At 38.5% G+C, this 12,712-nt stretch overlaps 1 protein-coding gene across 1 annotated transcript in view; it reads left to right on the top strand.

The window, feature by feature from the left end:
* Window positions 1-1,335: 1,335 nt before the first annotated feature.
* Window positions 1,336-12,712, top strand: part of LOC135139477 (serine/threonine-protein kinase SMG1-like) — a 55,367-nt gene continuing 43,990 nt past the window's right edge. Inside the window, exons 1-3 of the mRNA XM_064069717.1 lie at window positions 1,336-1,417; window positions 1,473-1,876; window positions 1,932-8,338. Coding sequence (XP_063925787.1) covers window positions 1,531-1,876; window positions 1,932-8,338 — 6,753 coding nt within the window. The 5' untranslated portion in view covers window positions 1,336-1,417; window positions 1,473-1,530. The remainder of the gene's footprint in view (window positions 1,418-1,472; window positions 1,877-1,931; window positions 8,339-12,712) is intronic.

Genomic DNA, 12,712 nt, shown 5'->3' with positions numbered 1-12,712 from the left:
CAAGGCAATTGACGGCCAATTGACAGTAACAGGATCGCCATACTGGAAGCAAAAAATACCTGCTGTCGAAAAGACGGAGCATAACAAGGACACAGATATATTTCTATTTCATAAAAGTTACTAATTGCCACACATTTCAAGATCGAGTCACATTAGATTTTTCAGTTTTACGATTTTTTAATTTTTCAATTTCTCAGTTTTTCAAATTTTGATGTTTCTAAATTTTTCATTTTTTGATTTCTCAATTTCTCGATTAATCGATTTTTTGATTTTCCAATTACTCGATTTTTTTCAATGTTTCGATTTTTCAGTTTTCCAGTTCTTTTTCGATCTTCCAGGTTTTTGATTTTTCGATTTTACGACTTTTCGATTTCCCGGTTTTTGATTTTTTCGATTTTTCAATGTGTCAATTTTGGGATTTTTCAATTTTTCAGTAGGTATTTCCATTATTTTACTTATTGATGTTTCGATTTCTCGATTTTTCAATTTTTCCAATTTTCAAAATTTAGATTTTTCGTTTTTCAATTTTTCGATTTTTCAATTTTTTGATATATCGAGATTTCGGTGTTTCGGTTTTTTAATTGTTCAATTTCTGGATTTTTCGATTTTTCAATTTTGGCCTATTTGATGGTTCGGTTTCTGGTTGTTTCAGTTTTTGAATTTTTTGATGGTTCGATTTCTTGGTTTTTCTATTTTTCGGCATTTCGATTTTCCAATTTTTCAGGTTTTCGATTCTTCAATTTTCTGTTTCAATTTTTGCATTTTCGATTTATCGGTTTTTTGACTTTTTAAAATTCGTTCATTTTTCGATTTCCTATTTGCCGATGTTATCCTGTTATTCCTTTACAGGAATTTTGAGTACTTTATTCCGGGATCGATTACGTTTGAATATTTGATGCGGCGTAATGAACTTTACACCAATCAGATTGGGCATGACTATGTAACTAAAATATTGTATATACTAGTCCGTAGTATTAGATATAAAAATGTGAGTAATTTTCGCCACAGTCTATTATCATTATGTTACATCCGAATTGTGTTGAAAATTGACATTCTGAATAATTTTTTAATCAAATTATAGTGGCGTTGCTTAGTCATCGTTTGTTACGCCACTGGGCTTGGAATTTCAATAATATTGTTTTCTGAGCGGAAAATTACAGACGTAAAAATTCCTCAAAGCAGATGGTAAACCTGTGATAACTATTCCTTGTTTATTTTGCACGTTCATCCATTATCTTCCACTTAATGTGATATCTGATATCTCTGTTCAACAAACATAAACCAAAACATTTCCAACATGGCAACAGCGCCCAAGGTTCCCTTATCTGGGGAATTGTAGGGACTTTCGTGACGCTTTGTTATCAACCAATTGCACCATATTGAGTGACAGATGCAGATATTCAAGAAAAATCGTTGGGTTTGTGTGATAATTCCGCCCTTAATTTCGCATTATTTCGCAATTGTCGTTCCAGATTTTGTCACAGTTTCGTCCATGTATATGAAAGCAATTTTTGTATCGGCATGTAAGTGATGATATCGAATAACACGCCTTACAAGCTCAAAGCTTCAAAAAGCTCCAAAGAAATCAACGATTACGACAATAACCACTCCGATGACAACTACGAGAACAGCAGCGTCGACGGCGATGTAGAAAACAACCAAAAGTACCATGTTTACAGCCGCGACAACCGCTACCGGGGCTCAGGAAGGCCCCGCTCGAGCGAGTTCCGCTCGTCCAAAGTTAGCGACCGAAGGGGCGGCTACCGGGGCCGCGGCGGCCCCCCGAGCCGCCGGGGGGACCGAGACGGCTCCGACAATTTCTACATCTTGAACCGGAAGTACCAGGACTCGCTATCGCGCCATTCGGAGTCGTCAGGTGAGTGTTTGCAATTTTGCGATTTACGAGCCAAGTGATTACGTAAAACCGTTAGGAACGTATCATGGAAAATTCTACGAACCGGAAAAGAAAAACGACATCAAGCTCAACCTCCCGGAGGACACGCGGATCTCCAAGCTGTTGCGCCGCCTGAGCACGGAGACCGACCAGGAGAATTCGCTCACGATTTCCAAGAAGCTGCTGGAGGTGTTGTTGCTGCCAGACAACGCCCAGTATGTGCGGAAAGCGTTCCACATTTTGGGGGAGTCAATGTTCGACATTTTGCAAGTGTCGCCGGGGCCGCTGGCGAAGCTTCAGGCGACGAGAGCGTTGGGACGGATGGGGTACATCATGGGGCAAGAGAACGATTTCGAGAGGTACCTGAACTGGTTGTTTGTGAAAATGAAAAACACGTACGAAGAAATGCAGATTTTGTTGATGAAGAGTTTTAAAGAGACGCTGGCTTTTGAAAAGAATAAACCCGTTTTGCAGGAGCATGCGGAGAATTTGATGCACCATTTGGTGGTTTCCATTGAGATAACGGAAAATGCGGAAGTGTTTAAGGCGATTTTAGACATTCTGATGACGACTGTTGAGCTCTATCCTGAGTGTTTCTATCCGCAGTTTCAGGACACTGTTGATTTGTTGTTTGGGTGGCATGTAGATCACACTCAACCGTTATCCAACATAGAGTTTATTTCACGCAACTTGCAGCGAATTGCACCCCATTTTAAATACAATCTCGATTTTGCAGTCACTTTAATTGAGAACTTTTTAGAAGACATCACGAATTTTAGCACTCAGTTGAACGATTCAGAGAGTAATTCGCTAGAGCATGTCAATGTTTTGATTTTAGCATTGAACACCATTTTGAAGTGTCTTGGAGACAGTTTTAGACCGGCTAATAACAAACACGTGACTGTTGAATTAGTCTCTACTTGTTTGAACCAAGTAATAAAGACGGTTCGCGAGGTTCTGGAGAACTTTGTCACTGATAATCTCATCATAGCGGCGAACGAAAGCATAGGGATTTTGTTGAGTCAGTTGGACAACAAAAGTCAAGCTCTGAGTACTTCCATTTACAATTTAATAGATCTAGAGTTGTCTTTGGTGAACGATTTCTCAGACGCTACAATGGTGTCTATGCTTCTGCTCATCTCTAGAATAATCAAGGAATTGTCGGCGAACCTTCCCATTGAGCTTATTGAGAAACTAATAGGACCTAAGTCCGAAATCGTGAAACTGAGGTACTCCCATTTTAAAACCATCCAAGACTCTGTGATTTGCGTCTACCAAGCTTTGCTCAACTTAAAGAACGTATCGTTATTGCAAGAAGCGTATAGATATGTTTTGGGCGACTTAGAGGTCGTCTATCGCGCGATTGTCCCCAATGTGGAACCCTTCATTCAAAATAACCCCTTTACCGTTGATAGTTTTGACTTGACTGATGAAGAGAAGGAGCTGACGGTTCTGTTCTTACTGAGATGTTTGTCCCAATTGGCTAACGCCAGCTCGATAATAGTGATGTGGGCGCTAAAACCCAGTATCCTAGAACTAGTGGGAGTGAATTTAGCCCCTTACCAAGTTTCCTTGGCTAAAAATAACCCAGCGTTGCAATATAGCCTGCTCTACTTGCTATATTCGCACTGCAAGTGCTACAACCACTTCATTTCAAGCAGCAACCTAGTGGCGAAAAAACAAGATCAACCAAACCTGATGGGACTCTTCACATTATCAGACGTTCTAAACTTAAACGACGTACCGAATACGTCACCGAATTTGGGTAACTTCGAGATAATTTTAGACATTTTGTATAAAACACTCTGTATACAGACACCCTGTGAAGTCACTCTGTTGCTTTTGCAGTGGTTCAACGACATCCTTATCAATTCTGATAGTTACTTGGCCAACTTGTATGATAACGATAAGTTTGTAGCCGTAACGGAAGTCCTAGTACGTTGTGGGTACCACTTCAACACGAAAATAGTCCTATCGGTTTGCGAAAACCTAGACAAGCTTTTAGCGAACAAACAACTGTCTTGGAGTAACCAGTTCTTGATCAACGTCTGCGAATTAGTGAAACTCCACCTAAGTTCCAATAATCGAGAAATCCGGCTCAAGTACTCCAAACTGTCGTCAAACATCCCCTGGGATGTCGCTATCGTCGAATTCAACAAATCCAACTCTTTGTTCGACGTGAAAAAGCCGAGTTTCGCTAAACACTACTCTAATTACATGATCTGGATGGCGCAGCACGTCCATTTGAACAATAGCTCAACTGGGGATATCTACCCGCTACAATTTAAGACATTCATGGACTATCTACTAAAGAACGAACGACCTGATTCACCCAACTGGCTCGAAGACACCTTCATCTCTAGTTGGCCTCTCCAAACCAACTACAAAGCTATGGAATTCTTGTATGACTTAGCTCTCAACTCACGTTTGGTCCTCAATAGTTGGACCACCCTCGAGAGTGCCCAGTTTTGCGTCAACTCCAAGCTGCGCACGCCACTCGGGAAACCCAACGAGACTTTCACTAAGATAGAGGGCGCTTTGAACCAACTGGGCAACGATTTAATCAACGCCAAGAAAAATAAAGACAACGAAAGTCGCAATGATAGTACCCGAGTGAAGTTGCTGCTCTTGTTCATTGAACATCTTGAAAAAGCTATATATAGTGCGTCGGAAGGGTGTGCCATCGCAATGCAGCAACCCCCAAAGCAAGTTCGCTCGTTTTTCATCACCAATACCAACACTTGTAGCGAATGGTTGAGCCGGATCCGCATGGTTGTGATACATATAGCTATGCATGCCGGTGACCCTTGTACCGCAATAAGGCACGGGCAAGCCCTCCTAAGCGACTTAGTCGCCACTGGAAGGTTAAGCGGAGTCGAGTTCGAAAGGGTGGTGATTTTCGTCACTCTAGCGTTGCTACAAATGAGAGAAAACGAAGCCATTTTGGGGTTGTACGTGTGGTGCAAAAACGTCGCCGGACGGAAGTTCGTTTGGATTAAATATGCAGCTGAACAGGCGTGCAAACACTACGAGATAGCGATTGACGGCTATAGAAAGGTGCTCAAGCACAACCACGTTAATGATAGCGACGACCAAACTGAGTCGTCGAAGTTGGAAAGCGATACCCAGAATTTTATCTACGACCAGATCGCTATTTGCTATAAAGAATTGGGGAATTGGGGCGACATGATTAACTGGAACTCTATGGACAACGCGGCTGAGAATATGGACAACGGAAGGAGGTATTGGTTTAGCATGACGGATTGGGGGTGCGTGAACAACCTCTTCAACGTGGAAGTCGGAAGACAAGTCTTCACCGAGATGTGTACTTGGAACTATAAAAAAGACCCGAATTCGTGGAGTCTGTACGAGGATTTGACAACCCTTGAGAGTAACTTGTATGGTTTGTCGTTCACTGTAGCCGCAAACAAAGATAACGTTGATAAGAAAGTCGACGACAATTTAGCTAAACTACAACAATCGGTCCGAGATCATTTGAATTACGCGCCATCAGAGTACCTGCAGAACTTGCTTCTGATGCAGTACGCCTGCCAAGGTGTGAAAAACATCACGAAGAACACCGACGCCAACACAGTCTTTTTGGTGTCGGAAGACTTCGAGAACGAAATCGCAAAAGTCGATTCTTCCATCTTGCGCAAGATTCTATGGTGGTCGGAGTACTTCGGCACGGTCCAGAACCTCAGTAGTACCACCTTCTGCACCAACCTCCGCATAGACGTGATAAAACGAGCCCGAAAAGAACGCAACTTTAAGTTAGCCCGTAACCACATCCATCGATTCCTCAAAGACAAAGAACTCACGCTGGAAGATAACGGTTTTAACACTATTGCTAGTGGTTTCTTGCAAAAAATCCGGGAGATTTCGGTATGGAGCGTTGATACTGCTCGGGTCATCACCGAAATCATCAAACTCTCCTACTGTACTGACCAGAATCGCCAGCACAGCTTCAATCTGTGCGCTTCGGCTTCCACCGCCATTTCCAAGTACGCGGAACTGTACGGAGGCACCGAACTAAAAAAAATCAGCAGCAAGATTCTACTAAAGTTGGCGAGTTGGTTGCAAGTCAACGAAGAGATCTGTCTAACTGAGATCAATAGTCCATTAGGGAAACTCCTAATGGTACTACCTGAAATCGGCATGATGGAAAACAGCGCTTCTAACGTCATCCCGATGAGCGAGATGGCAATCGGGAAATTGCTGCAGTTCAGCGTGCACCAGAGTGTGGGTTTGGCCAAAAGCTGGAACGTTTTTGGTACCTGGTGCTACCGCTGGGGACGCAAAATCGTGGATTATAGTTCCGACGTACACAACAACCTCACGGATGAAGACTACGCCATTATTAAGAACATCCTTCACGTGGGGGCTTCCTCAGACGACGTCAAGCAAATCGTTATGATTTTGTCGCAAACAAGGTCGAATCTAGACGAGGAGGATATCGAATCGCACGATTTGAACACTTCAGAGATGATTCAAAGCCAGTTGAAGTATGTACCGGTGCTGCAAAATGCATCCGAGGCGGATTTAGAGACGTTGGTACAGATTTGGAGGAACACGCAAAAGAGGATTTACACGTACTATGCTTTAAGTGCAGAGGCTTACTTCAAGTACTTGCATCTGACGACGAACGCCGAGAACGTCACGAAGAGTACCGAATGTAACGTGATTACGGTTACGTTGCGTCTGTTGAGGTTGATTGTGAAGTACGCTTTGGAACTACAAGGGATTTTGGAAGAGGGGTTGCAAACCACACCTACGCAACCGTGGAAGGTCATAATACCTCAATTGTTTTCGCGTTTGAACCACCCCGAGAGCTACGTTAGACACAGAGTGTCGGATTTGTTGTGTCGGATAGCTGAAGACGCCCCTCATTTGATTACGTTCCCGGCGGTCGTTGGGGCCCTAGAAGGAGGGTTGAAGTTTGACTTTTCCGAAATCTCGCTACCTAAAGACTGTTTATCACAGAATAACGAGTGTCAAGATGAGGAGCTTAACGAAGAAGACGACAACTACGAAAGTGACAATGAAGATTCGACCAATGCGCTACAGTCGTGCTTCAAGACCATGGTAGACACTCTTAGTAAACAAGACCCTGAAACTATAGCCCAAGTACAAACCCTTGTCAAAGAGTTACGACGCATCACACTCCTATGGGACGAACTATGGCTAGGAACTTTAGCCCAACACCAAACGGAGATCAGCAAACGCCAGCAACAACTCGAGTACGAAATCGAGAAAGTGAACGAAAACCCGAACCTAAACAAAGAAGAGAAGATGTCTCTAATCGCCGAGAAACACCGCATTATAATCAAACCGATCGTTTTTGTTCTGGAACAGCTGCAAGAAGTAACAAGCGCTGAAGCAGAAACCCCTCACGAGAAAGACTTCCAAGAGAAGTACCTCCAAGAGATCAAAGAAGTAATAAACAAGTTGAAGAACCCTGAGAACCCTGATAAACCGCAAGAGAGTTTGCAACCCTTGAAGGTACTACACAAGCAGTTCCAGCAGAAATTCCACCGTCGAGCTTCTTACACTCTCAAAATGCAGTCGATCAGTCCAGTTCTCGCCTCCATCAAGAACACCGTCATCGCGATGCCTGGGTTGGCCACCTCTGCGAAAACCCGAGTCACCATTTCGCACGTCTCCAACATCGTGTCGATCCTTCCGACCAAAACTAAACCCAAGAAGCTGATTTTCTACGGTTCGGATGGCCAAACCTACACTTACTTGTTTAAAGGTTTGGAAGATCTACACCTCGACGAGCGCATAATGCAGTTTTTGAGTATCGCGAATACCATGATGGCCCAAAACCCAGACACTAGTGGTCATAACTTGTACCGGGCGCGACACTATTCCGTGATACCTCTGGGGCCTCGATCGGGTCTGATTTCTTGGGTCGACGGTACCACTCCGGTTTTCGCTTTATATAAGAGGTGGCAACAGCGCGAGATGGCTAAGCCGTTTATTAAGAACAACGTGAACACCACTGCGAGTGTGCTGCGGCCTTCGGAGTTGTTCTACAATAAGTTGAATCCTTTGCTGAAGGAGCACGGGATCAAGAATATAGAGAATAGGAAGGAGTGGCCGTTGAGTGTGCTCAGACAGGTGTTGACGGAGCTGATGGCAGAGACCCCGAGTGATCTCCTGGCGAAGGAGTTGTGGTGTAACGCGGTTGACGCGAACGCGTGGTGGCAGGTGGTGAAAAGGTACTCGTATTCGGTGGCTGTTATGAGTATCATTGGGTATATCATCGGACTGGGGGATCGGCATTTGGACAATGTTCTTATTGACTTGACGAGTGGTGAAGTGGTGCATATTGACTATAATGTCTGCTTTGAGAAGGGGAAGACGCTGAGGGTTCCTGAGAAGGTTCCGTTTAGATTGACTCCGAATATTAGAGGAGCGCTGGGAGTTACAGGAGTAGAGGTAGGTGGGAAAGTAGATGTGGTTGTGGTGTGTTTGGTATACAGCTGGATGGGAGAGAAAGAGAGAGAGAGATGTTATAGGTGTAATACAGCCGACAAACTCTATCAACCTGACGCTGACACGTGCACTTGGCGATAAATGGACACGTGCATAAAGTCGCAATTATGTACTAGTTACATAAATAGCTATTATCTTTGCTTTAAGAAACTTGTGTGTGTTGATAACGTCGGCTACAGAAGGTAAACTCTTGCATTACACGCAACAACGTGTAAGTGTATAGTTGTCGGTTCGATAATTTGTTGCCATAAGTAGTGAATACTGCCGTTTACACATAGTAGTGGAAGAATAAGATCATGGATATAAATGATGAATAGAGCGGGCCTTAACGTCTTCCTTGGGAAACATCAATGGGTAAATTAATCCTATATGTGTATTTGAATTTACCATTTTTATGTTTTGTAAAGTAAGTTATAAGAAGCCAGAAAAATAGCATATCTTGGTCGAACTATGCGCATATATTTGCATCAAATCAAACAAGTACAAAATCTACACATTTCTGTAAAAATATGTTGTAAATATTCATAAGTACTTTGTTAATCGCATTCGTGCATATTCTACACTCGTAAAACACAAAAAATAATCAATTTACTATTATTTAATGTTTATACTTATCCTATCGAGTTTTTCCAGAAACTCACGAAACTTTTTTTCAGTTTTCATGACGCCTAGAGTACTAAAAAGTAGGTTTCGCGTTTCCGCCTGTCTGTAATCTCCGAAACTACCGAACCAATTGTCAAATTTTATATGTACAACAGAATTACCGTGCTGCTGGTAAAACGCTAACCGAGATTTGTCCAATCATCCCCACTAACATTTGACGATGTCCGCTTATCATTGTATTCATGATTTATGGATCCGCCTTGATTTTTATGACAATTAGTTCACCATTTTTTTTTTTTTGCAATACTTTCAGTTTGGTTCATGTAGCCGATATTTCGCTGCTGTGGGTTCGAATCCCGTCCTCGCCGAATGCTTTTTTGCTTTCCAAGCATTCACTAAGAAAATATATGTATTGTAATAGGGTCCGTCAGACGAATCGCCACTTTCATGTTTTCTCGACGTTTCGTGACCCTTAGAGTACGAAGAAATAGATCTTTTCCCATTTGTCTGTCTGTCTGTCCGCGGTCTGTGTCGATTTTTATTAGCAGAAAATTTCTCAGAAATTTCCTGACCGACTGTTGTCAATTTTTTATATATGTTAAGAATATCATGTAGATGGTAAAACGTTGACCAAAATTTGTCTGATCATCCCCACCAACAATGGAATGACGTCATCTCAAAATTTTATAACAGTAAATGTTATTTAAATTTTGTATTGACGTAGATACTTCTCCACTTATGGTTTATGAATCTGTGTTGAGTTTTCACCATAGGCATGCAGATTTTCGGAAAAAAATTGTATAACATTTTACAGTTTAATTCCAAAATCTAATGTTTCGAAATCTTCTTGCAAACGTTTTAAAGTTATCGGAATCGTTAATCAAAATTTATCCGGTTATGAATTTTTTGATTTTTCAACTTTTTGATTTTTCCATTTTTCCATTTTCCGATTTCTCGATTCTTCAGGTTTGGGATTTTCCAGTTTTTCGATTCAATTTTTCTTCGATTTTTTTTAATTTTTCGTTTTATCAATTTATTAATCCATTTTTTGATGTTGATTTTTCGAAAATTGAAATATCACACAGCTCAAAGATTTTCCAATTTTTCGATTCTTCAATTGTTCGACATTTTAATTTTTCGATTTTTAAAATTTTACATTTTTCGATTTCTCGATTTATCAAGATTTCGATGTTCAACTATTCTGTTCAGTTTCCCGATTTTGAATTTTCCAATTTTCTGGTATTTCGATTCTTGATTTTTAGACTTCTCGACCTTGGATTTCTCGATTCCTGGATTTTTTAGTTTTTCGATTTTTAAAATTTTACATTTTTTAATTTTTCAATTTTTTTTTACATTTTTTTAATTTTTTGGTATTTCATACTTTCCGTTTCTCCACATTTCGGTTTTCCGATATTTAAAATTTTTCGACTGTTCAATTTTTCGATTTCTCCATTTTTCAACATTTGGTTTTTGGGAATTTTTCCATTTCTGGATTTTTCGATTTTTTAAATTTTAGATTTTTCGATTTCTCTTAAATTTTACAGTTTTTAATTTTTAATTTTTTAGATTTAAAATTTTTCGAGTTTTCAGTTTTTCAAATGTTGAATTTAATGATTTATCGAGATTACAATGTTTCGACTTTTCGTTTGTTCAGTTTTCCAATTTTTCAGTTTTTCGATCTTTCAATTTATGAATCAATTTTTCGATAGTGATTTTTCGAAAATTGAAAAAGCAATATGTATAGCTTAAGCATTTTTCAATTTTCGATTCTTCAATTGTTCGATATATTAAATTTTCGATATTTTGATTTTTTAAATTTTAGATTTTTCGATTTCTCGTTTTTTTTGATTTTTCAGTTTTTCGATTTCCTAATTTTTCAATTTTTTGAATTTGACTAGATTTATCAAGATTTCGATATTTTCACTATTGTATTGTTCACTTTACGGACTTTGGATTCTTCGATTTGTCGTTCTTTTTTTTTTAATTTAAATTTCTCAATATTTTACTTTTCCGATTTTCGGGTTTTTTCGATTGTTCGCTTTTTTGACTTCTCGACTTTGGATTTCTCGATTCCTCGATCCTTTGATGTTTCGTTTTCTCGATGTTTTAATTCTTTAATTTTTCAATATTTCGATTTTTATATTTCTGGATTTTTCGTTTTTTCGATTTCCCGATTTCTCAGTTTTTCAACATTTCATTTTTGGGAATTTTTCCTTTTCTGGATTTTTTGATTTTTTTTTAAATTTAGATTTTTCGATTTCCCTTTTTTGATTTTTCAGTTTTTCTATTTTTAAAGTTTTACAGTTTATATTCCTAATTTTTCGAGATTTAAAAATTTTCGAGTTTTCGGTTTTTCAAATGTTGAATTTCATGATTTATTGAGATTTCAATGTTTCGACTTTTCGATTGTGCAGTTTTCCGATTTTTCAATTTTTCAATTTATCAATTTAAGAATCAATTTTTCGATATTGATTTTTCGAAAATTGAAAAATCCCGTAGCTCAAGGATTTTTAATATTTTCGATTCTTCAATTATTCGATAGTTTAATTTTACGATATTTTAATTTTCCGATTTTTTCAATTTTAGATTTTTAGATTTCTCGTTTTTTTTTTGAGTTTTCATTTTTTAGAATCTGTAATTTTTCAATTTTTTGAATTTGATTTTTTTCGATTTCTCGTTTTATCAAGATTTCGATGTTTCGATTTTTAAAATTTTTCGACTGTTTAATTTAATTTTTCGATTTCTCACTTTTTCAACATTTAATTTTTGGGAATTTTTCCTTTTCTGGATTTTTCGATTTTTTTAAATTTCAGATTTTTCGATTTCTCTTTTTTTGATTTTTTAGTTTTTCAAATTTTGAATTTCATGATTTATGGAGATTTTAATGTTTCGACTTTTCGATTTTTGATTTACGCAGGAACTACAAAACCGATTGCTTTGAAATCTTGAAGGTGTTTTAAAGTTATCATAAGCATGGTAAGTTTTTGATCAAAATGTATTTGCTCATCCCCCTAAAAAACTTATGACGTCACCACAAAATTTTGTTAAATAAATCCTATCTAAAATGTACAAAATGTGATGAGTCTTTTCTTGTGATTTATCATTCCATTCCTAGTTTTTGGATTTGCATATACAGGGTGACCCAAAAAAATTAATGGATGGGTAAATGTATTTTATTGATTTAATCAGGAACTCCAGAACCGAATGTTTTGAAATCTTGCAAATGTTTTGAGGTTATAAAGAGCATAATAAATTTTTAGTCAAAATATATTTGGTTATCTTTTACAAAAAACTGATGACGTCAGCTCAAAAGTTTGCCGAATAAATCCTATCTAGAATATACATAATATGATGAGTCTGTACTTGTAATTTATCATTCCATTCATATTTTTTGAATTTGCATATATCGGATGTCGTCACGTTTCCGACAGCGAGGGAAGTACTGTCTATAAACTCTTTAGACCAATTTTTTAATTTTTCAATATTCATCGATTTTTTAGTTTTTCAATATTTCATTTTTGGAAATTTTTCCATTTCTGGATTTTTAGATTTTTTAAAATGTTAGATTTTTCGATTTCTCTGTTTTTCATTTTTCAGTTTTTCGATTTTTTTAATTTTTCAGTTTTTAATTTTTCATATTTAAAATTTTTCGGCTTTTCAGTTTTTCAAATTTTGAATTTCATGATTTATCGAGATTTCAATGTTTCGACTTTT

The sequence above is a fragment of the Zophobas morio genome, unplaced genomic scaffold (genome assembly GCF_036711695.1).
Source record: "Zophobas morio isolate AGI-343-1 ecotype UQ-CSIRO unplaced genomic scaffold, CSIRO_AGI_Zmor_V1 ptg000031l, whole genome shotgun sequence".
Taxonomy (NCBI): domain Eukaryota; kingdom Metazoa; phylum Arthropoda; class Insecta; order Coleoptera; family Tenebrionidae; genus Zophobas; species Zophobas morio.
Note: the sequence above shows the minus strand (reverse complement) of the source record. Positions and strands in the feature narration are given on the sequence as shown.